The sequence below is a fragment of the Chelonus insularis genome, unplaced genomic scaffold (assembly GCF_013357705.1).
Source record: "Chelonus insularis isolate UGA/USDA-ARS -01 unplaced genomic scaffold, ASM1335770v1 contig_135_pilon, whole genome shotgun sequence".
Lineage (NCBI taxonomy): Eukaryota > Metazoa > Arthropoda > Insecta > Hymenoptera > Braconidae > Chelonus > Chelonus insularis.
The window spans coordinates 2,324,465-2,348,919 of NW_023276376.1; the positions used below are offsets into that span (position 1 = coordinate 2,324,465).

Consider the following 24,455-nt stretch of genomic DNA (forward strand, 5'->3'; position numbering starts at 1 on the left):
GCGATAATAAAAAAAAACATTTAATGTTATTTTAATTTTTATAGTTTATTTTAAATTTGCTAATGACAAGGGATTTTTTCAAATATCTGTTGACATAAAAAGTTGGCTTTTAAAGACTTTCAGTATACTTTTTCGGTAGTCTTTTAAGATAATAAAAGGTATTACGTTGATGATTAATCCAAAAAAGCAATGAAACGAAAAAGAAAAGAAAAAAAAAATTTTAATGATTATTTTTAATAGTCACTTTCATTTTTTCATTTTAAAATTACTTTAAAAAAAATCTGTTTAAATGATCTTCTCGGTATGCTGCACTGAATGTGTCAGTTCATACGTTCAATTTAAACTTTTACTTATTTATCAGTTGTTATTGGATTGATTATCATAATAATCAACATTATAAAACCTCATGAATAACAAATAAGTTCCTAGAGTTAAAAAATACCTTTAATTTGTAGATAAGAAGTTAAAATTATCACTAAATTTTTCACCAGACCTTTAAAAAGTTTAAATTTTCAATTATTTATTTATTTATTTTCATAAATTTTTTCAATTCCTGTAATAAATTCACATTAAAGTTTGACGTCCTCTAAATGTTAAGGCCACTAAGCCCTGAGAAACGACACCATTGACTTAGCCATTGCGGTCGCTTTCTCGTCGCTTCATGTCTTCATGTCTACATCAATACGCAATATTTGTTTAAAACCAGTGAGTACATTGTGGACGCAATGTATACAAGTCTCTTAGAAATTACAGGTGTTATAACTTTTGTCGAGATAATAGGCATAACAATCATTTTCTTTAATTAAAGTCGGCAATTTTTTTTCAGATTGAATAAATATTTGCTTAATGTTTAAAAAAGTCGTTTATTAAAATGATCGATTTAGTAAATTTCAAAATTGAGAAAGGTTAATTTTTTATCATAAAAGATTCGCAATATTTTTGTTTCTAACTTAACTATTCAATTTTCATTTTCATTTATTAGTGAAATTTTTCTTATCAGTTGTAGAAATCTTGACACCAGATATTTTATGAATGAGAGCTTAAGAAAAATTTATTATCGAGAATTAATAAAACTGTTGAAAAAGGATATTAGGAAGATTGAATACATTGTAAAGCATTGTAATAGTCTATAAAGTCTTTCATGTGTAAGAATTATTGCGATGCGAGAAGGTAATTATAGCGTTTACTTATCTCGATGTATAATCAACTACATTACAGATACACTGGAAAATAGAAAAGTAAAAGCGTCCTCAATTGTCGACGCATAATTTAAATTATTATTCAGAACACTTTTTTCTCGAGTATTTTAATTTATTCTAATTATGATTAAGACTAAAATTAAAATAAAGAATAAAAAATTTTAATATCATCATTAACAATTCATTTTTATTAAAAAAGAGTAAAATTAATAAAATTATTAAGCGGTATATAATTGACATAAAAACTGCATGATTATTCGTATTTTTACATTGACGAATGCGTCATTTATCGATTCATGTTACCGTAACTTTTAAGCTATAAAAATATCTAGAATGGCTGTATTATTACAACTATATAACGCAAGCTATAATGATCCAATCATTTGATATTACGAGTTATGCTAATCTTCTTAGAGACGTCATGAAGACATAGATTACGTCGTTCAAGTTCATTAAGATTATAAAACAATATAATATTAATAGATAATAAAACAAAACATAATTCATCAATTAGGTGATTATGAAAACTTTTTCAATGATTTAAAGTGATCTATTATTGATCTTAATAAAAGACTAGATAGAGCGTCTGACATAACATCAGTATGAAGATGCCTGCAATATTTTACTTTACTATAGCATCAAATTTTGTGATCAAACAAGCCCAAAAAAGAATGAAAAATAGAAAAAAAAAATTTCAAATGATAATTATTACCTATTCGATATAATTTTCAATTGGAATTCGTCTTACGTTTTTTGTATGAATGAATTAAGCTTATTTTTGATGGGAGAAATCCACTCTCAAGTTTGATTGGTCTTTCTCTATATCTACAAAGAAAAAAATAATATTCATATGCATTTAAAAGTGATTAATTATGATTTTTATCTAGTTTTATTAATAATGAATCATTAATAACAATGTATTTAATGGTAGTCGATGATAAATTATAGCAAGTAAAAAATTACCTTTCTGCATCTTTAGCAGCAATCACGTGACTTGGAATATAAGAGTCAAGAAGAGACTGAGGTTCTGACAACTCATTATCATGATTCTGTACGTAATGCTCTCTATCACTCTCGCCGGAAATAGAGTAGTGATCAAACTTAAAGTTTTGTGCCGGTAATTGAGGTGGAGTTAAACCTTCTTTTGATGCATCTGAACTCTATTCCGACAGAAAAATCATTAGAATTTATATTTTTAAAAAATAATTTATTTAACTTAATCCAAAAACACCAAGCCAAAGTATTTGGCATAAAAAAAGATAAATCATGTAAATAAGAATAAATAGGTAAATATTTAAATAGTTCAAATTGTTATTTATTTTGCTTTTTAAGATATTTGAAGCGTTGTTGTTAAGCTTTGAGTAATTAGCTGATTCTTTAATGAAAAACGGTAGAAATAAATAAATTAAAAAGAGAAAATTATTTACCTACCTGTTCATACTTTTGATGAGTATTTCCGTTTGAGTGATAAGTTGATTTAGCCAATGGAACGACATACTGAAGCTTTTTGGGTTTCATATACTGAGTATATTGCTGCAAAATGCTTGAGTGAGGATTTGAGTGGCTTTTTACATAGACTGGTGTGGTCGCATACGTTTTTAGTTGATCAAGATTTGTCTGGGTATAAAGTGGACTTGAATAAAGCAATTCTTGGAGATACTGAGAATGCGGTTGCGCGATTACGGTTTGTGTGGTGAGCAAATCCTTTGGCTGAGTATCTTGAGAGTAAAGTCGGCCAGTTTGTTTCTGAAAAATCCAAGTAATAACGATAATAGTAATAATAATCATCAAAAAATATGTTACTAATGGACACAATAATTGTGAAAGCATAAATGAATATTAAAAAGTGGTAATAATTTTACAAATGATTAAAGAATTATTTAAAATTATGACTTTGTAAATTACCTTTCCTGAAATTATTGCTTGTGTATGTAAAGGATACTGGGATGCATATGTGATATGCTGAGGTTGAATTTTATAGGTCAGCTTAGAAGGCATATAAATTGAGGTACGGCTGAGGGCTCCAGAAGTATAAAGAGGAATGGGTATTTGCTGACCAACTTGATTCGCAAGTTGATGGAGAAAAGACTCACTTTTTCCCGAGGACCCTTGACCCAGAGACAAATGCGGATAGTAAGCCAAAATTTGATTCATAGGAATATAAATTGTACCTGCAATTATCATAATTTTTATTTCAAAGCTCATAATTTAATCACGGTGAGTATTTACGTCGTAAATGATGTATGTATTTTTTTACTCACTTTTATACCCGTTCGAGAGGTATTTTTCTGTAGCAGTTTTCTGTTGGATAGTTTGATATTGATTGCCAACGGAAATTTCTGGCTCGTAATACAACTGCTGCTGATAATTGAACTGAGAATTGCTTTTTGGCATGACTTCAATTTGATCCGTATACTCAGGGTATTGTGAGCTGTCATGCACACTATTTACTTGCTGATACTTAAATTCTGTTGGTAAATTTTCTTGCTCGTATTCACCAGACTCCTAGAATAAATGAAAGTTTAACGTTACAATTGCTTGAGTTTTGTACAATAATCAGTTTATTCCAACGTCTTTATAACTTTAATATTAAATTATTGTGAATATTGAACGCTTCTATAGAAGTCTAGTTCAATTGAGAATAATTTAATTTTCGTCTAACATAATATTGTTAACGGTTACCTGATAATTCACATGAGGTGGTTTGGCTGTAGTAAAACTCCCTAATCCACCGCCACCACCATTTTGATATTGAAGGGTACTTGATCGATAATCATCACTACTAATTGGTGGTTTTGGCTTCACTGAATATGACGTTTTCTGCAATTCAGAACTCGATTTACTTTCTGATCTCAAATTATCCTGCTCTATATCTTCAAGATTGATTTTCTTCTCTCCTCTTACTGATGTCAATAATAGCCCAAGTATCAGATAGACGATCTAAAACAAAAATAGATGTATTCAAACACTGCTATACAATTGAAAGTATGCGAAATAAATCTACCAAATTTACAAGCATTTTTGTAATATGGCGAATACACTTGTTTTGGATAAACTAAATGTATAATAGTCAAAATAGCAGAACGATTGTTTTCAAATTGCTTTCACTGATGTTTATTACGTTCTGGGTCATATATCCGGAATGGACCACTTATATAGACCTTCTCGATCGGGTACTTAACTACATCTATTTACGATAAATGCATCACACAAAGTAAAAGTGTTTTCTCTGCACAGATCTATTGAATTCTAATTTGCGGAAGTTTGGTGGTGGAATACAAGTAAAGCAAAAAATTACAAATTGTACCAATTTTCATTTTTTTACAACCACTCTGTAATAACATCTTAGTAAAATTAGCTCATTAGAGCCCATTAATACAATTAAATGTATCTAGCTTTTACATGGTGGCTATTTATTTGCAAATTTTTCTTCATTAATTCATTTCATGAATTATTTAACTATTTCTTATTTTTGTTTAATTCAAACTTTTAAATGATTTTCAAAAATAGTAAATATTTTATAAATTTTAGTATTAAATATTGAAAATTGATATTTTATCAAATTCTGATTATAAATCATAGCTATTTTACAGAGTAAAAATTTCCAACTGTGAATTTTTCGCACATGAATACATTTTTTTTCGGTGAAAAAATCAATCGATTCACCACATATTGTTATACAAAAATGATTTAGTTAAGTATTACGTGATTTTTAGAAATAATTTGTTTAGTTACATAACGGAAAAAAAAAATTTCATCATTTTATCTGTTTTTTCATCATATTTCCTATTTTCGGGCTCTAATGGACCATCAATCTACTTAATTATTCAATCGACTATATGGACTTTTAATGACTTTTAATGAAGCAGTGGTATACCTACCATTTTAAAATTAAGGAAAAAATTGTTCACGACACAAAAGACCTAGCTCTACTACAAAATCATGGCTAAGTGGGTTCAGTTATAAAGGCTGGACCCCTACTCCAGTTTCGAATATAAAGGTGCTACAGTTCACTCCAGTATTATAGAGAATGTAATAATCCATCCCGTTAATCCAACACACAGGGAAATTACCCCGTCTCTTCACCCATTCACTTGGCGGATCTTTCGCGGGCCAATGGATTGACTTCGTCTACCTACATCGCTAGCGATAGTACAAGGCCGCTTTCTTTAGAAGGTTAAATTGAGAAGCTCCACACCTAAGAGACGAAGAATTATAATCATGAGATTGATTGATACCTATTAAGTTAAAATGAAGTACTTTGATGATTTTAGCCATTAATTACCAGGATCATTACAACACGTTTTATTTAATATAGTTGTATTTTTCATGGGTCAATGAATATCCAAGTTTTATTGGACATTTCATATCTTTTATCATGCAAAGTAAGAGATCTAATACTCGACCACAGATTAATGCCCGATCGCTCGGGCATTGGTGTATAGTTAAGCATTTGATCTTTTATCTTAGAACAAACTACTATTTTCAATGTTGAAGTTTCTACTGATGTCAAATTACTAGAAACTGAACATTAAACAATAGTATTTTTTAAACTAAAAAGAAGCTTCTTGAAGATATTTAAAAAATAGACTTATTTTTCTTTCTCCAATTTTAATTTTATTCAGCTACTTTATGATCAAAAAAAAAAAAAATTCTCAACTTTTTAAATCAATTTGATTAAAGCAATTCTGTTAATGATTTATGCTTTTTTACTGGCTTTCAATCATAGTGATTAAGTTTTTGTTCAATTTTTTTTTGAGTTATATTATTATTCATTTACTAAAAATTGAGTTATTTCTAATAACTCTTCAATAATTCTTTTTTTTTTTTTTTTTGGTTAATAAACGATAAAATTTTTTCATTAACTGAATATTTTATGAATCTTAATTAATAAGAAATTTTATTTGATGGATAAATTCAATTACACCTAATGAAAATTGCTATGATATTCCCACGCTATAAAATACTTGATTAAACTTTATTTCATATAGATGATATTTAAATCTTGAAAAATATTTAACATACTTAAATAAATTTATCTAAGCAAATATGTAAAAAAATTCTGTTCACAACTTGTAGAATAAGTAAGTTACTAATTGCTTTTCAGCAATTTATTGCAGATTTGGTCTCAGATAATCAACACAGTTGGATTCTAGGAAGTCTTCACACTTCCGGTTAGCCAGTGCATCGATAAAGAGAAAATTAAATGATTTTAATAGATGACACCACCAAGTCACAATCAAGAAATCTAGTCGTGGGAACATGGATTTAGTCGTGTCAATCTCGCCCACTTTATATTTGCTTTGATGAGTTAACGTAATTATTGCGAGTAATTAATGTAAACACTACTTTCTTCTTGATTATTACGGACCAAAAAAACTTTTTTCAGTAGCTTCAATATCAATATATTAAAAATTAAATTTAAAAGTAATCAAAAAGAAACAAAATGCAAATAATTATTGACAGAAAAAAAATTCTGGGGAAAAAATTGAAATTAATGTTTTACACCTTTCGACCAGTAAATTACTTCTTCTCGCTTCAAGCTTCGATACATTGTAATTATTCTTCTCAGTAGCTATCATTTTTATTATAAATCTACCTGATGAAGATCTTTTTTGTTTAAGATATTACGTGAATTCAAAACTTTCTTCGATCGATTATAAAAATGTATCGAATAATAAATGATATAAATTTTTCAACTGAACAATAACAGAAATCATCAATCTATATTTTGTAATTTTAACATCAATATCCATTTATATCATAAATACGATATCTAAATGGTGTATTACAATATTTCACTCTTAATTAGGTAATATAAAAAGTGAATGATAAATGATAATAATAATAGGATATTTATTAATATAATGAACAATTCAAATTCTGTTTCAGTTACGTTCTTTTTTCCATTTTTAAACCTGTTGTATGTAACTTTCGTTTCAATTCATGGTTTAGTTTAATAACACGGAAATGATAATAACACTGGTCTCTTTGATTGCTCGATAAGGAAAACAATGATTTATAATTTGTTAAATGAACAATCTTCTAGCTTTGATTAGGATAAAATTCACTGCTCTAAGCACTCATACACATATAGAAAAGCATCAACGTCAATTAAACCATGGACTTTCTTAGCCTCTAGAGTGCTACAAATTACATTTTCTTTTTTTTTAGCTTGAAGAAATCCTACAGACATGTCTCGAGACAATATTTAAACAAAAAATTAGAACTTTCGTTTAAAATTATACTCTTAGGAGTGATGAACTTAGCTTTGAATGTGTCAATGATGACTATAAGTATAAAATAATATAGGAATGAAATATGGAGCTATTATAAACCGGCTTTCTTTTGTATTACCAACGAAACTGAACTAGTTTTGGATAACAATTTACTCTGAATGACAGAATAAGCTTCACTTACTTTCATGAAGATCAGTATAAGGCATGTAACATTTCGTGAAAGTAAACTGTCTCTGCCCATCTCATATTTTATTTTACTTTTCTTACCGCATATTTGAAGAGAACGTTGAAATAAAGTAGAACGATGAAGTTTTTTGCTTTACTTTATGTCTTTATTCCATACCAGACTCATAGAATAGTTAAAATTTTAATCATTTCGTCGTATTTATTTTTAACATACATAGTATTGAATATTATTTAATTTATATTATTAATGTTTGTATTAAGTATCATTTTTGAAAATAATTACATTAGTAAGATTAGAGTAATACTCGTATTATTATTGAAGATACTAATTATAAATTTTATTTGTATAAAGTTGGAAAATGAAATTCGAATATGTATAGATGATAAAATATGATATTGTTTATAAATAGTTCCTACAAAATTATATTAAATTCATTAAAATTGTTAATATTGGTCGATGATAATGCATACAATTAACAAAATTTATCAATTTCTCTTGAATAAAACCGAATCATTTTAATCAATATTAAGTTTAATTCATCAAAACAAATTGTTTCATATTATAAAATTCTTTTTATTATAAACTTCTGGGGTGAGGTTCTTTCTATCATGTATTGATATTCTAATAAACAATTTTTATTCAATAAAAGAATCTACTAGTTAACAAAAACATATAATAAATATTATATAAAATAATAACAATAATAGCAGTAATGTAATTCAGTAAAAATCACAAAAAAGTTCAACATTTATGAATTTTTTTATTTACATATTTCTATCAGATGTATAACCGATTGTATCTAAAGGAATCCTATAATTTGTCGATTGATCCTGATTACCTGGTGTAGAGTTATATCCAGAATATCGATAAACATAAGCTTGAGAAGGTTGTTGAACTTGTGAGGTTTCACTTGAAGAGCTTGTTGTTCCTCCATACGGCTGATTAGCTTGTTGAATAAATTCATTATAATCAGTATGATATCTTGCTGAATCGTTCACAGATTTTATTGGAGGTATATAGATACTTTCAGAAGGTTCAAAAGTGACTTGTGTGACTTTTTGACCTCTGTCCAGACCTCCAGTCGGATCAAGAAGTTGATATGCTTCTGGCATTTTAGCTATATGTCTTGGAGACACATTTATTGGTTGATTCATCACGTAAGCCAGTCCCGTTTTTGCAATCACCGAAGAAGGGTCCCTTTGGATTGCCGGTGGAGCCATATTTTGATGAACATCAGAAACTTCGTATTGATTTGATAACGATGGTGGGGATGGTGGATTAAGTCCTTGTTGAGCGACACTTTGCTGAGTTAAAAGTCTGGAAAGGGCAGCTGCCATAGTAGAATCCAACTGTTGGTACTTGTATCCAGACGGAGAAAGTGCATAATTAGGTTGTCTATTTTGCTGTTTCTCAATTCCAACGAGCTGATGGTAAGCAGTCGCAGGAAGTTGTGCACTTCTCAAGTGTAGTTCCGAAGCATCTGGCTTTACTTGTAACTGATTGAAAGTACTTTGCTTATACAAATTGGAATCTTCAACATCTCGTGAATTCGATACATAATTTGTTCCATCAATAAATCCGTCTTTGAGGAAAGCTAACTCATTTCTTGGTCTCTCAAGATTTTTCTCATTTCGTAGATCATTTTTGCTTGATTCATTAGTCTTAGAGTTAGTGTAAGCTTGTTTATAGTTTAAGTTAGAATTAGAGTTGGCGTAATAGACTTGTTGATAGTTAGGATAGAGAGTAGTGTAGGGCTGAGCTATGAGTGTTACGGGATAACTATTGTATAATGCATAAGGATAAAGATTAGCGTTGTAATTAGGCGGATTGATTCGTGGGACTGTAGCATATGCTTGGGATGGATTGTAAGCTTGATTAGTTGATGTGTAAGCTGGCTGATAGATGTTTGGAGCGGATGTGGCACTCGTTGAGTCTCTTTGATAATTTCCATTAAAACTAGTGCTATATGAATCACGCGTATTTGGTTTTGGTGTAAATGCCTCTGGATTTAACTGAGAGAGAAAATGTTTTTCTGTACCTCTTTTTATTAATTTCGGACTGTATGGATAGACAGGAAATATGGGTAGGAAGGGTTCATCATTCGGATTAGATAAACGTTGATATCTCTGAGCAGATATTGCCAGCGGTAGTAACAGAGCGATGACCTAGAAAAATTGGTGCAAAAATAAAAAAAACGTTTTTCTTAATCAATTGAAAGTAAATTCAATACTCACGATTAAATTCATTTTATTCAGTTGGTAAATATTATTTTTTAATTAAGATTTATTATTTGATACGTTATTATCAACTATACACTTGATACGTTCATTGAGATTTTAATTACTGAGCAAGATGTGCTCCACTCTTACTGATAGCTTAGCAACTAATGATGGATCTGACATTGAATTTCTCCTTTATATCTGTACTCCTGAAAAATTGCGAAAACTCGTTTGACTTTTCTCTCGTCTTTTACGAGCAATTCCAGCAGCGATGTATCGACATATACTCGTTAAACCAGTAAAAATCGAATGTGGTATATTTGAATCCTATCATCTTAACACTCTCACACGGACAAAATGTCGGCAGTAAAAATAATGAATAAGTATATACGTTCCACTGTGTGATTAAAATTATTACTACTTACGGAAGAACTGAAGTAGATGATTCTTAATAATATGCCTCTAGTGTTAATTTCATTTTCCAGTGAGTAAAATGTGAATGAAAAAATATCTATAATTAAAATCAACCTCTTTAATCATATTTTTTTCTATCATATACATTTATTTACGTCAAGTGATCGTAAAACCTAAGTTCGAAATAATCAAAACTTTAGAGAGCTAATGTTTTTTTTTGTGTGTCTTAGTAACGGATTTAATACTATTCGTGTATTTTTCATCAGGATTAAAAGTATTTAGGACCAAAAAAGGATAAAAATCTCGCCTTTAAAGGCTTTATCGGCTTTTTAATTTTAAAAAAAAAAATCATACAAAAGCATGAGATGGACTGTATTTTTCATATTTTTTTTATCTCAATTGTCTCTACATAAAAACTTAAACAAACCCATTATTTTTACAGCTACAAAAATTCCAAATAATGAATAAAAAAATAATAATCAATATCCTGTATCAGTTTTTATGATATAAGGGGTTTTTTTCTACATGATTTGATGTTGCCTAGAATATAAAAGATAACGAAGAGGGATTTTCACTCTACTGAATATGATTTTTTCAAATGTAAAAAATTACTCCTTCGACTGTTCAATGCGATGAAATACACAAGAGATGCGTATAAAGAAAAATGATAACACGAATCAAACGAAATCCTCTCATCTATTCTCGCCTCTGGGTGAAGGCAAATGAGATTCTATTGTTCTGCGACATGGAAGTACCAGTAACAATTCGCCCGGAATAATACCGGACGTTCTTGCCGATTGTGGCACGCGAGCCCGCAATTCCCTACGATTAGAATCACTTTCCCGGTCCGGAAGGGAAAAGCGTAAATCCTTGAGGTAAAAGATCTAGAGTTTTGCTTCTTCCTTCACTTACTTCTTCTTCTTCTTCTTTTGTTCTGTCTCATAGTAATTTTTTTTTGATCCTTACTAAAACATCCCGCACGATCTCCTTTTTAAGAGAAAAGGTCGATTGTTTCACTTTCTCTTGCAACGATTGGCGAACTTACGACCACGCCTGCGTTGGATTCTCATACGATTGATGCGGATGCCAACTCTTTTCTTTTCCTTTCTTATATTCCAGAGCTTTCACGCTAGAATTCATGAGTTTTTTCAATAAATACTATAGACATTTACAATCTACAATCCACGTGTGGAGATCGTGTGGTGATTCCATGCATAAATCAACATATTTTAATAATCTTTTCCATTACTCTGAAAGTCAACTCGTTTAATGATCATCTAGACGACATGTCTAACATGATTGGCAAAGAGTAAAAGCGCGGATTTTCTCTTCTTTTTGTTGATAATCGACATAGATGTTGATTGAAGAACTGGATGGACAAATAGACTTTTTTAAATTCATATTATGATCATCCTACTGGTTTATTGATTGAGAAGTTAGACCTGTACTTCTTCAATTGATTGTGTATTCTTTTAGTGCATCAATCATGTGGGAAGTACTTTAATCAAACTCCTCAGTAGCTAGGAAATGTTTTTATTTAAAATGATATTTAATTTGGAAATGAGAGCAGAGCTGATTATTTGATACAAATTAAAGCTTCTCCATATGAAATTGAACTTTATTAATTTTGTTTTCTTGGAGAATAGTTTTTTATCTCAGTCCTTGCAATAAAATAATATTCTTTATTTCTATATGTACATCTGTACGTGGCAAAGTAGGTCGGGTGCATTGCCAGAGAGCTCATCATCATGATCACTTGCGCGTGAGCTGACGAAGAGAACGGAAAGATGAGCTTCCAATAATGAGAGAAATAGACATTTCGTGTGACAAGTAAAAAAAGAATGCTTAAAGTTTTGACCTGTTTAAAGTATTATTAGTGCATTGCCGTAAGTTTCAGTAAAAGTGAATTTATAAAAACATCCAAAAATATGTTTTCATTTTTCTACTTTCTCAAATTCACTTAAAACTTTTTTCGCAAATATTTTAGACGCGGTCATGCTTTTTAAATTAATATTAAAATATGTACTTTTTAATTTCATAAGTTATAATTACAGCGATAATTAATTATTTTTTTTGTTATCATGATAAATGTTTCATTGGCAGTACACTGACAGCATAAACCTGTTTTTAAATAAGAGAAGCTCGAAATAGAGTACTTTCCTTTGCACTTTCTTTACTAATAAATTTTTTAAAAAGTTATGTGAGTCACTCTATCATAAAAAATACATAAAAGTAAATGTTCTTTATAAGTACACAAAATTACAGGTATTTAATAACAACAATAACTTTTTCTTCAAAAAAAATAATAACAAATTTTTGTATTCTCGACTCATAATACAAACAATGACTATACTGTAAAAAAAGAATAGTTTTTATTTAAATATACATCAATAAATATTTTCATATATTTCTACAGTATAAAGAAAACAGCAAAAACAAATAACAAAAATACTCCAATTTATTTATTATTTCAAACTAGACTCTAGTATTTTTCTTCTTGCCTTGAGTAGGAAAGAGTATCATATTTATGATCAGCTTTGGGATTGCGGTAAGATTTAACCGCATAACTGAGATACGATGGACTTACATTGGAGTAAGAGCTTTGATGTTCTGATGGTGAGGAAGAAGAGTACTGAGATGAGGGTTGAGAGTGACTTGAGTAATCATTTCCGCTGGAGGCAGCATAAGTAACACTAGGGCTTGAGTAACTGCTTGAACTAGCGTAATTGGCAGAAGGACTATTGTAACTTGATGAGTGTCCAGAGTAGCTTGAACTTGGTGGCGAGTAAATAACATTAGGACTAGAGTGGCTAGAAACATAGCTACTAGTAGGAGTTCCATAGTTTGTACTTGGGAAAGCATAAGCAGAACTACCACTGCTTGTACTGGAACTATAAGAATTTTCTGATGACGGGTGGTAAGATGAATCGGCTGAGTATGATGAAGAAGACAGTGGAATAGCATAACTGGTGCTATCATGAGACCCACTAGAAAGACCATAACTTGATAACGATGAAGATGGAGAAAAAGAGGAACTATGACTCGCTGAAGCTGTTGAAGGACTTGCAGAACTGTATGATGATGATCCGTGTGCTCCAGCAATGACTAAACCACCTGATACGCCATGAGATGATAAACTACTTGAAGAAAATGGTTGTAAACTATATCCTTGATGGGATCCTGAAGATATTAGACCGCTGTGACCACTTGAATAACCTGATGACGTTGGTGAACTATAAGATCCATGGCTTGTGAGACTCAAAAGAGGTAAACTAATACTATGAGCTCCTGATGCGTATGCAGATAATCCTTGACCTCCTGAGGCATATAAAGGAGACATATAGTGTTGCTGAGATCCTCCCTGGAGGCTAAATGTTACAGGTCCAGTCTTAGATGAAGAAGGAATCAACGAATGAATTCCATAAGATAAAGGTAACGAGTATGTTTGACCATTGTGACTTCCCAGTCCAAGAGATCCCAAGCCAAAATTACTTTGTCCTAAACTATGTCCTCCATACCCCGCAGAAGACTCTAATCCCTGGGAATTAGAGTGCCCTCCAGATAGCCCACTAGCAGCTCCTCCTGATGTGTAGCTACTGAGCGGTGCGTTAATAGGTGTGAAGTAAGAACGACCATTAGATCCATAGTTTGATGAATCAACTGTGCCTCGTTTATCCTTTGATAAGAATGGTATTATCTTCCGGAGTCGTCTTTCGTGCTTTGGTTCTCGTTCACTGAAGCCGCAAGAAATCAGGGCGAAAAGCCCTATAAATATCTGGGAAAAATAATCATATCGATTAGATCAGATTTAGTTGAATTAAATTTAGCTTCATAATTCTTTCAAACATTCATTACTTTCACTTGATTAGAGCATTTAACTTTTTTTGTTTTGGCTGTCATTATATGAATAATGTACTTTTTCTTTAAATTGGAATGGCAATTTTTTTTTATCTTACAGAAATTCACTGTAATTACTGTTGATCTTATTTATTTTGATTAAAAAATATTTTTTGTCATGAACAAAGAATAAATATAAGTGACATTTATTATCAAATAATATTAAATTCAATAATTCTTCCGCGAATATTTAAATAAAAAATTAGTATCTGATATAAATTGGCATTCCATATGGTGACATATTTGTTATTTAAATAAATTAAAATAATAAATTTTCAGAATAGTTTGTAATAGTTTAATTATATTGTTTAAATTGGAGTTAAAAACTTACGATGGATCGCATTTTTTGCCAAAAAGTCGTGAGAAGTTTGAGGGCACTCAATGATGACAACTGCAATGTTATTGAGAGAAGTGTGGTTTGATACTATTGCAACTAAGGAGACAGGCTTTATATTCAGATCCCCTCTTTTATGAAGAAATGAGAGGTCTAGGTGAAGGTAAGTCTATATGCGATATATCTATTTACGTTCACTGTGACTTTAGTGCAACTGTCACGCATTAAGTGTCACTATTAAAACAAATGTGAGATATGATCAAAAAGAATTAGTTAAACTATTTTATATCAAATTATTGAAGGAAAGTGATTAGTCATAGTTTATGGTACTCTCTCATGAGGCTTCTTTGTTGGCATATTAATTTAAAAGCTTCAGAACAGAAAATAAAGTCCGGAAGTTAGTATCCGTAGCAGAGTAATCAATAGTTGGTGAAAACACAAACAATAGGAGTGGGTGACATCGTTGATGATATTTTATAGTTTCTTCTTTTACTTCAAATACTGACTGAAAGATTGTTGCTAGGAGTTCTCATAGGGTATCAATCATACAATTGTTTAACACGTGACGAGAAAAATTCAACTGAGATTTCATCAATGAATAAATTAGAGAAATTCATTATCATTTTGTTTAGAGCCATTAGAGAAATCGATATATCTTATTGGATTGCAAAGTTTTCACAGATATAATAAATTTTATTTGATTTTTCACTCAATGACATGTAATTTTTAATATCTATCTTGCTGATAAATGTAGTCTAGAATTTATTTATTTTTTGAATGATTATTAAAGAAAAAACATAAAAAATAATGGCTACAGTAAAGATTATAAAAACCAAAAATAAAAGAAATAAACAATAACATAATTAAAGTTTACTGTAGGAAACAGTAGGAAGTTAGATTTTACTATCGATAATTTTTTAATATTACTTTTATGAAATCACGGAAGTAAAGTTTTACTATGTTTTCTTTTTGCTCAGTCATTTTTAATTTCAATAGATTCAATAGGCATTTGATAATGGTCAATTTACTTTTCACTCTCACTGAGTACTATAATAGTCTCATGAGATCAAGTTTATAAAAAGTGATTCACTTGTAATGTTCTTTGGAAGATAAAATACCTATCATAAAAGAGGGCGCGGTTCGTTTGTGAGTTGATCTAGCCAGCGTAAAAATTTCTCAAACATAGGCAGACAAAGGTGAAGGAAAAAAAATAATATAAATAGTAATTAATAAAAACATAATGAAAAGAAATCATGGACTGGTCTTTCATGTTCAATACAAACGGTAAAAGTCTGACGATGAATTAAAATGAAAAGCAAAAATAAGATTGGGGTCAGTAGCAGAAAGTGAATGGTCGTGACAACTTTTGTGACAGGGATAAGCCTTGACTTTGGACTTTACATCAACTATTTCTTTCAAATTATGTATAAAAGAAGTACTTAATGTTGCTGCAGTTTTTAACAAAAGTTGGAAAGATCTTTAAAAAGAAATATGGTGAACTGACTAAATTCTGAACTGTTTAATGAATAGAGAAAATTTGTATTCATCACAGAAATTAATTACTGCTTCATTAATTAACATTTATTTCTTAATGAGAGCTTATTTTGAGAAAAGATGATGCTTAACTTCTCTTTCATGCGGAAAAAATTTGTAGCTTTTTTTTCATTCTACTCATTAGTCCTGAAGTAAAAAAAGTTTTATGAGATATTTAGCACGTTCGTCTTTTACTTTTTCAATAGCTTGTGGGTATTATGAACGTCCAATACTGCCCGAGTAACCCAGAGCCAATGACATCGTGCTTAGAATGATCGAACGACTTTCGAGGTCACAATTCAAGTCTCACACTTCGATTAAACTGAAGTGTAACTGAACTTTCGTGAGAGTTCGTTTTCGACGGAAGTGCACGTGCTCGATTTTCTCGTCCACCCGACTTTCCAACATGAAAATATATAAAGTGAGAAGTATGACTGTAATTACATCTTCCATGTATACTTACAAAGTACACATCTAGTGTATTTTATCACGATCATTTGTGAGGGAAATAAGTACTATTATCAATAAACGAAAGACAGAGATAATAAATAGGTTCTAATTTATTTTAGCAATAAATAAATCTTGTGTATATACAATCTCGAATTAACGAGTTATTTGAAAGTCATACAGTTATTTTTTTTATCATAATTGAAATTTCATCCTGGCGGAGGTAAACAAACCAATTTAAGCTTATTTAATATTGCTTCACATTAAAGTGTTCCTTCTTTTTTCCTAGTTAATCTTTTTCTCCTGAAAGTTTAAAAATAATCTTAAAAAACATGTTCATTGGTCAAGGTGCGCCTTCATCGGCTTGTTTACCCTTTTTGCTCGTAGATGTATCTTTAAAATATTTACTTGCAATTATAATTAGCTCTCGTGTTATTATAATTACTTGTTTAATCAATATCTTGAGTATATGAATTTTTTTAATGAAATTATTACTAAAACTTAAAAAAAAAGTTAAACTTTCATATATACTTATAATATTGTACTTTCTGGAAATGTTGGAGTTGTTTCTAATTAAGATAGAATGAGTGTAAAAAGTAATTTAATGATTATAATAATAAACTACTTTGATGTATCAGAGGATTTGGCTTGAGCATAAGTTGGCGCATAGTTCCAGGGAAAAACGTACTGAGGTTTCTGTAGTTGATACGGGACATTTGGATAATAATACAGTGGATAGACAGGTTTAACAGGTTTAAGAAAAACAGAATTTATAAGAGCGGGTTGATTATATGTAGGATGTAGTGGGCTAGCAGGCGTTTGAACTTGTGTAACCGTAGGAATTGCTGGGAAAATAGGTTGTAGTGGTGCAGAAGAGATTGGATGAAGAGAGGATGATGATCCAGGAGAGTCTATTGGTTTTGGCGAGGTTGGAGTTAAAGTAGAGCCACCAATTAATGGCTTATTATTACTTGGAATTGTTGGTATTGGAATGTCAAAGTGAGTGGGTGAGGATTCAATGACCTGCCCAGGGGAATGAAACGAGTTCGAACCAACAAAAGTAGTCCCATAACTTGGTAGACTCGCCAAGTTCGTGCCTGCAATTAGAGTTGGTATAAATCCACCAGTTTGAGGAAACGGAAAGACCGTGGGTAGTTTACTTGACATGGGAACTAAAGTTCCTCCGTGAGAGCTTCCTTCTCCACTGTTTTGAGGTCGATCAACTGACGCGTTACTGATTGCTGTCGAAGAGGTGGTTTGCAGTGGGGTGGTGATGGTCGGAAAGCCATATGTCAAGGAAGGTCTATCAATTTTGGATGTTTGTGAATTCCTTCCTGATGAATTTTCTAGTCTTGTGCCGAATGGAACACCCTGAAGACCCAAGATGGATGCAGAATTATCTAAATGCGATGATTGAACTGATAAAAGTTTTTCATTTTCACCCTCATTATGCTGAGCATACCTAGAAGGATCCTGTACTTGGCGTTGAACCAATTCCTGCTGAAGCTGGGCAATAAGTCGATCTTTTTCTAGAGATTGAATTTGTTCCAAAGAACGATAAGGTTCAAGAGTTCCTGATGCATATGAAGGAAAAGACCTTTGCAGATTTTGAATACTTAAAAGCTCTTTTTGATTTGTTTCATGCCCCAAATTTTGATTTTGAAGATTAAGATTCACATTTGGTCCTTGATTATCAAATGATGGTGAATCTTCATTAATGGGTGCATAGTCTATATTCAATGCTGGTGCATCATACAATTGAGAAATAGCTCGAGAATGATCGACCAAAAATTGTGCAGCATCCGAAACTTGAAAATTAGGAGGATGTTGATTAATTAAATTTTGTTTGTGGTTGTTGATGTGTTGATCTGAATTTGCAGATGGTGCACTTGTTAAGAAGATTGAAGAGGTTTGATGAATTGGAAGTCTTTGATTCTTGGGAGGCAAATAATTTGCAAAATTCACCTTAAATGGTTCTTCGTTTTGACTAGCTATAGGGCTAGGTTCTATAAAATCTGTTTCTCTGATTGGGCTAGGAACTTCATAGTGAAAATTTCCAATTCCTAGATTATTTGACGGAAATCGTATACCTTCAGCTCCTGAATGAAATTTATTTTTATTTTGTTGAATTGAAGGTCTACGTGATGGATGATTATTGATTGAGAATTGCTGAGAAGTTTGCTTTGGAGGCCCATATGTTTCAAAAGGTCTCACGGGTACATTTAATCTCGAGAATTTTCCTCGATTTTTCGAAGATCCATTTGAAGTAAATCTACTTCGAAACTTTGCACGATTTGGCTTGGGATACGAATATCCAGAATTTCTTTTCTTAAGATTGTCACTAATTTTCAAATTATCATCACTGTAAATTAAACCTTCAATACTTTGATTCCTCGCTTCTAAAGCCTGCGTATCGGTTTTGTTTTCTGCCAATGATAATGTGACAGTAAAACCTATAATTATCTGTAATAAAAATTATTATTATTTTTACTTTTAAATTAAAAAAAGAATGGCTCTGACGATAGTAATAATTAAAATCTTACCAGAACAATATTTCTCATATTTACACAACTTTAATTCATATGAAAGTACTGAACGAACTTACAACTCGAAAGAGATCGGATTAGTTGTTACTACAGACTGAAGTCTGAGAAGAGAATAACTTTAATGAAGACACCTGCTACGCGGAACTAATTTCTTTGTTGATGGACGTGTCCGCGCTGACTAAATTCACCACCATACCAGCACATATATAAATACAGTTGGGCCGCGACCATCTACGAATTACAATAGACTTTCATGCCGGCTTTCATCAATAAGTCTTGAGCAATATTGTTACCAATTTGATATGTTACACATAACGATAAATGGTAAGTTGACCTTACAACCATTCGTAGATAGTCAAGGTTCAGCTCCACTATAAAGACATAAATACTAGAGAAACTATAAATCATGATATTTCCGTACGATCTACTCCGTAAGATATGTTTCTCATTCTAGAGAGGAAATCATTAAATTTTTACAGCATCACGAACGAATACTGAATATAACATTGAAGTCTTATTTCCTGATAAAAATGAACAGACAATATGAGGTCTCCGTAATTTCCAATAATGGAAAACAGTCACATAAGGTTTTTTGGAATTCCTATCACGTGTTATGGGCCAGTGAAAGTCTTTTTAAAGCTATTTTGTCGATGAAAATATTCTGATCATCTTTAATAAATAATGACCATTGTGCAATATCTGCAACTGCAGGTGAAATAATTTTTAAAATTATCTTTCTATCAATAAAAAATATTTTCTGTAAGAAAAATAATTACGTAAAAATATTACTTCTGTTTGAAATAATCGTGGGATAAATATAAATGAGAATACAAACAACACTTACCGGTTTTACGAGAAACATTATTACTTAGATTTAGTAAAATCTTAGAAAGTGAAGATACCCACGTAAAGCGACAAAGAATGAAGTAATATTGAATACTCTAGCCTTTCGTTGTGAGAAATACACAAATTTGCAATACTTCTATTATGTAATACTTGGAAAATAATGCCATAATTTCATTACTGAAATCATTTATTTTTTCTTTGATTATTAAATGATTCATTTCCTCAAGTCATAAATACACATTATTTTTGTTGATTTAATTTTTGATAGAATGGTGATATATATGTTTCCTTCTTTTAACGATTATTAATAATATAAAATATTTAATATATAAATAGATGATTACGAATTCTATTTCATCGAATTTACAATTAGTAATTTTGCTGTATATTTGATGGATAAATGATCTTATTGGTTTTTTTATAAATTTTACTTCAAGTATCATCATTTTATTGGATTTATCAATTTGATTGAAAGTACAATTGAATTCCTGAATCTTAGAAAGTAAAGACACGTACCAGGCATCAATGAATGAAGTAGTATTGACCACTCTGGCATTTGTCCAAGTGTTGATGAGTTTATTTATCATTTGTTACTCAACTTGATAATGTCTGATGCAATCAACGAACTAGAAAACAACGAATCTAACTATTATTTGCATAGTTTATTTTGAGATGTAGATGTAGATAAATCTACAAGCATATCATTAGACTACTGTACACAGCACCCTAACCAGCTAGTTACTTGGAATTTCAGAAAGTTTTTGAGCGTAAAATTTGTAGAACACAATAGCTAATTAATACCCGTAATGCAATTGGATGCTCCAAATTGTTTTTCGAGTGACACTTTCTACATCCTTTTTCAGCATCTACGTGCGATATTGCAAATTTTTTCAAGTTCAGCTGTTTCATTGTTTTTCTTTTTTTAAATATTAATATTCATGAACAAAAAAAAATAAAAGCTAAATAAAAATTTTCGCTATGGTAAATGATCTTGCTAGGAATAGTAAAAATGTATAAATTAAATAATTTTATAAGAAAGTTAAACATTCTGGATATTTACAGATGCATTTGAGATAAAACTATGATTGGATACATAGCGCTATTTATGCTCTACCGTAAGTAAATATCCAGGCCATTCGCTTTCATTTTTAACCTAGCATTTTTCTCAATTTCTCTGAATAACACGTAAGTAAAATCAAAGCATAAAAAATACTCCATTTACAAAAAGGATGAAAAATAGTCTAAATTTTTTGCAATTTCGTGTTAACAACAAGATTGTCGAAATAATTTTAACATAATGCTACCGAATTATTTTAATATCCCGTTGTTATATTTTCAAATTAATTTTCTTTTCCAGAGGTTAATGCATACGAAATATTTTGTCCGAACAATGATGAAAATGTAGCAAGAACATGCTATTATCCAGCAGCTATATCATCGTCAGACCAAGAATTATGTTGCTACAGTGTTGAACTGGACTATTATTATTGTTGCCCTTTAATTGAAAATAGACGAATGTAAGATTTCGTGTTCATTTTTTCAAGTTTTATAAAGACATTTTCTCTTCTGAAAGATCATTAATTGATGAATAGGATCAATGGCAGAAAAATAAGCGGAATTATTGCAGCTCTAGTAATATTATTTTTATTTATTTTTTTTCTTTGCATTATCTGTACAAGATGTCCTCTTCATAAATTAGTAAAAAAAATCCAAATACTTATCACGAGAGGTAGTAAGTAATCTTAACTATAAATAATAGTATACATAATACTACGTAAACTTATACTTGACTCCATTCATGTCAAACATTAATGCTTTAAACTAGATAATTCAATGAGAAATGATGATACTGGAGGAGTTTCAGCCGAAGATGTATAAGGCCGTATTATAAATTAATGCAGTAAATATGTGTATATATTATCTGAAATATGTCATTCGATTAATGTATGCGTGTATTTCTGTTGAATGAAAATTGAAGTAGTATTACAAAATCAGATAGAGCTAATATTAATAATAATCAGCATGATAGATTCAGAATAAAGTTTCATCATTTATAAATAAGATGTATATTGAATAATTAATCTTTGATTAATTAAATGATTTTTAATGACTTAATAATTCATTAAGATGTATTATGAAAATTAATATAAATATTTACCTCTCATCAGTAATATTCTCTAGATTCTGCTACTATCTTGTTTCACCTGAACCTATAATAATGTATAAGTTAATTAATTTTCAAATAAAAAATGAAAATAATTATTATCATAATAATACATCGAGATTTTATATCAGTGGTAGTGACGAATAATATTACATCATTAAATTATCAGTACGTTCAATGCATCATTTAAAAATTAAAACTTTGGAGATCGAATAAAGAATTTAAATATTTTTTAAAAAATTTTAATAGCTTTTATGTACCTTTGAATATACCTGTTGACCTATTTTCAAGTGAAATATCAATTTTCTATAATTTGTATCCAGCTGAGTTTTCATCTGTAACATGAATAAATAAAGTTCTATTTAGGCGACAAATATATGCTTGTGATTTATTAATATTTAATATATCATTTATTTATAATAAATATTTAATAATCGATTCAATTCATATCAATCGATTTCTATAATCTTATTTTAGAATTACTAGTCATGAAAATACAAACTTCTTACCTGAATGGAAATCGCTCTAAAAGTGCACGTAGAAAGAGTAATCGATAAGGATCAAGTGATGAGTTCTGTAAAAATAAAAAAAAAATTTATTTAGCATATAAAGTAAAAATAATCATGAATAGAAAGTATGCAGAGTTATCAATCAGATAGGAGCGAAAGACATTATCAATGTATATGCATCAATATCTATCAGCTGAACTATGAATTCATCATCCAGAAGGAGTGTGCAATACTTTATTTGTATTATAAAAAAAAACTCTTTTATTATTTCTAATAAAAGATAAAAATGAAAATTTTAAAATAAATGAGACTTACTCATACTCATGAACTTCAAGGTTTCTTGAATTTCGCTTGAACAAAAATACGAGGCACGTCAATGTGTTCTTTGAGATTAACAGTTCGTCTTTGAACATAGGAGCATGACACGGATTTAAATCCAACTGAATTAAATATCTGTTCGACTTCTTCCGTGGAAAAGTAATAACTTCTACATAAAAAAAAAATTCATTTCAAATAAATGTTTCAAATTAATTCTGAAAATAAATTGTTAATTAGAAAAAGCAAAATCCACTAAAAGTACCTTGTTCCATCTTGTCTCATGTAGAAATTTTCAGCTATTTTATGCCCTGGTTTAAATCTTAATTGAGCCATATCGTATAATCCATAATCTCTAAATAAAACCACGCCATTGGTACTCATTACGTCATACAAATGTTTAGCAACACTAAAAGAAAATGTGAATACCAAAATATTAAACTTTTCTTTAATAGTATTTAGTGATAATTTGCTTTCATAAAAATTACCTATGAAATTTCTGAGGATGAATAGCTGATAATACAAAGACTAGAGTAGCTAAATCCACCTTTTCATTGATTTCTGTAAAGCAACTATCAAGAGTAATGTCCGCTTGAAAAGCTTTTATTTTTTCCGGATCAAACAAGGAATGTTGCTGTAAGACAAATTAAAATAATAATTTTCAAACCAATAGCACAAAGTCTGTTAATGAATAATTTGCACTGAAAAGCTAATTAATTTATGACTAGTGGAGAAAAGCATAAGCAGATATTTAGTGTATATTTAATTTATGTGAATGTATTAATCGAGCTCATAAACTCACCTTCACGTAATCGATTGCTCTTGGTGATAAATCGCATGCAAATATCTTTTTGAATTTTAGTCCGTCTTCGATTAAAGGATAAATTAAATTTCCAACACCACAGCCTACTTCCAGGATAGATCTTTCACCTGTGTTAGTAGAGTCTAGCAATTCTTCAAATTCACGAGTGGTCCAATGACGGTCTTTGAAAAATTTTGTTTCATTTCGTTTATAAAAAAGATCCCAATGTTTTTTAGCTTCATTTTCTAACTGCTTGGCTTGAAATTCTGATACTAATCGCGAATCTTGTGCAAGCATTCGCTCGAATTCTTCTTCAGTGAGACGCTTCGCCACGTGGCCCGGCAACGAATTTTCATTTGACAAATTTTCCATTTTATTCGTTAAATTTCAACTTTGTTTCATTTTCAATTAATTTAATATGATATTTAAATATTTAATAATTATTAGATAACTGAAAATTTATAGTTAAATTTTAAAAAAAGTTGATTAATTACAAAAAATTCATGAATGTAATAAATACATACCTTACTCCAACGCGTCTTAGAATAAAATGGATGATGGCTGGAAGAAAACGGAGGGAGAACCCCGCTGAGTCTCCCATTGCCCAGTAGATGGCACTTCAAGTCTTCCTATTCAGCGTAGCGCGGAATTCATTTAAAATATGTAAACGTGCGAATAAATTATTTCATTAGTTAAAAATCAGAAAAGCCACTTTATGATTATAAATAAATCAAAGCGAGTTTATATAAAATATTGAATTAATTTTTTCTAAATTAACAATCATTTATTCATAATTATATTTTC

The 24,455-nt window shown here is 30.2% G+C and overlaps 6 protein-coding genes and 1 non-coding gene across 7 annotated transcripts; 1 reads left to right on the top strand and 6 right to left on the bottom strand.

Annotated features, from left to right (window-relative positions):
- Window positions 1-1,732: 1,732 nt before the first annotated feature.
- Window positions 1,733-5,116, bottom strand: LOC118074447 (uncharacterized). Its single transcript, XM_035095658.1, has 7 exons — window positions 5,081-5,116; window positions 3,882-4,139; window positions 3,461-3,704; window positions 3,105-3,370; window positions 2,641-2,945; window positions 2,163-2,357; window positions 1,733-2,024 (listed from the first exon to the last, which is right to left on the bottom strand). Exons 1-7 carry the CDS (start codon window positions 5,081-5,083, stop codon window positions 1,928-1,930), a joined length of 1,368 nt encoding a protein of 455 aa, XP_034951549.1. The 5' UTR covers window positions 5,084-5,116; the 3' UTR covers window positions 1,733-1,927.
- Window positions 5,117-8,389: 3,273 nt separating this feature from the next.
- On the bottom strand, window positions 8,390-10,000 carry LOC118074448 (uncharacterized). Its single transcript, XM_035095659.1, has 2 exons — window positions 9,860-10,000; window positions 8,390-9,790 (listed from the first exon to the last, which is right to left on the bottom strand). The coding sequence occupies exons 1-2, from the start codon at window positions 9,869-9,871 to the stop codon at window positions 8,390-8,392; spliced, it is 1,413 nt and encodes a 470-aa protein (XP_034951550.1). The 5' UTR covers window positions 9,872-10,000.
- Window positions 10,001-12,648: 2,648 nt separating this feature from the next.
- LOC118074468 (putative protein TPRXL) lies at window positions 12,649-14,561 on the bottom strand. The gene is made up of 2 exons (XM_035095682.1): window positions 14,487-14,561; window positions 12,649-14,033 (listed from the first exon to the last, which is right to left on the bottom strand). The coding sequence occupies exons 1-2, from the start codon at window positions 14,496-14,498 to the stop codon at window positions 12,741-12,743; spliced, it is 1,305 nt and encodes a 434-aa protein (XP_034951573.1). The 5' UTR covers window positions 14,499-14,561; the 3' UTR covers window positions 12,649-12,740.
- A 2,529-nt stretch (window positions 14,562-17,090) lies between these two features.
- LOC118074449 (uncharacterized) lies at window positions 17,091-19,030 on the bottom strand. The gene is made up of 2 exons (XM_035095660.1): window positions 19,013-19,030; window positions 17,091-18,932 (listed from the first exon to the last, which is right to left on the bottom strand). Exons 1-2 carry the CDS (start codon window positions 19,028-19,030, stop codon window positions 17,091-17,093), a joined length of 1,860 nt encoding a protein of 619 aa, XP_034951551.1.
- A 1,808-nt stretch (window positions 19,031-20,838) lies between these two features.
- On the top strand, window positions 20,839-21,857 carry LOC118074473 (uncharacterized). Its single transcript, XM_035095689.1, has 4 exons — window positions 20,839-20,976; window positions 21,219-21,378; window positions 21,454-21,593; window positions 21,687-21,857. Exons 1-4 carry the CDS (start codon window positions 20,943-20,945, stop codon window positions 21,737-21,739), a joined length of 387 nt encoding a protein of 128 aa, XP_034951580.1. The 5' UTR covers window positions 20,839-20,942; the 3' UTR covers window positions 21,740-21,857.
- Window positions 21,495-24,203, bottom strand: LOC118074470 (tRNA N(3)-methylcytidine methyltransferase METTL6). Its single transcript, XM_035095686.1, has 9 exons — window positions 24,176-24,203; window positions 23,652-24,102; window positions 23,338-23,483; window positions 23,115-23,258; window positions 22,850-23,021; window positions 22,535-22,599; window positions 22,286-22,360; window positions 22,020-22,071; window positions 21,495-21,782 (listed from the first exon to the last, which is right to left on the bottom strand). The coding sequence occupies exons 2-5, from the start codon at window positions 24,021-24,023 to the stop codon at window positions 22,865-22,867; spliced, it is 819 nt and encodes a 272-aa protein (XP_034951577.1). The 5' UTR covers window positions 24,024-24,102; window positions 24,176-24,203; the 3' UTR covers window positions 21,495-21,782; window positions 22,020-22,071; window positions 22,286-22,360; window positions 22,535-22,599; window positions 22,850-22,864.
- On the bottom strand, window positions 22,669-22,756 carry LOC118074625 (small nucleolar RNA snR60/Z15/Z230/Z193/J17). Its single transcript, XR_004691218.1, has one exon. It is a non-coding gene; the product is annotated as a small nucleolar RNA snR60/Z15/Z230/Z193/J17 (small nucleolar RNA).
- Window positions 24,204-24,455: the final 252 nt, after the last annotated feature.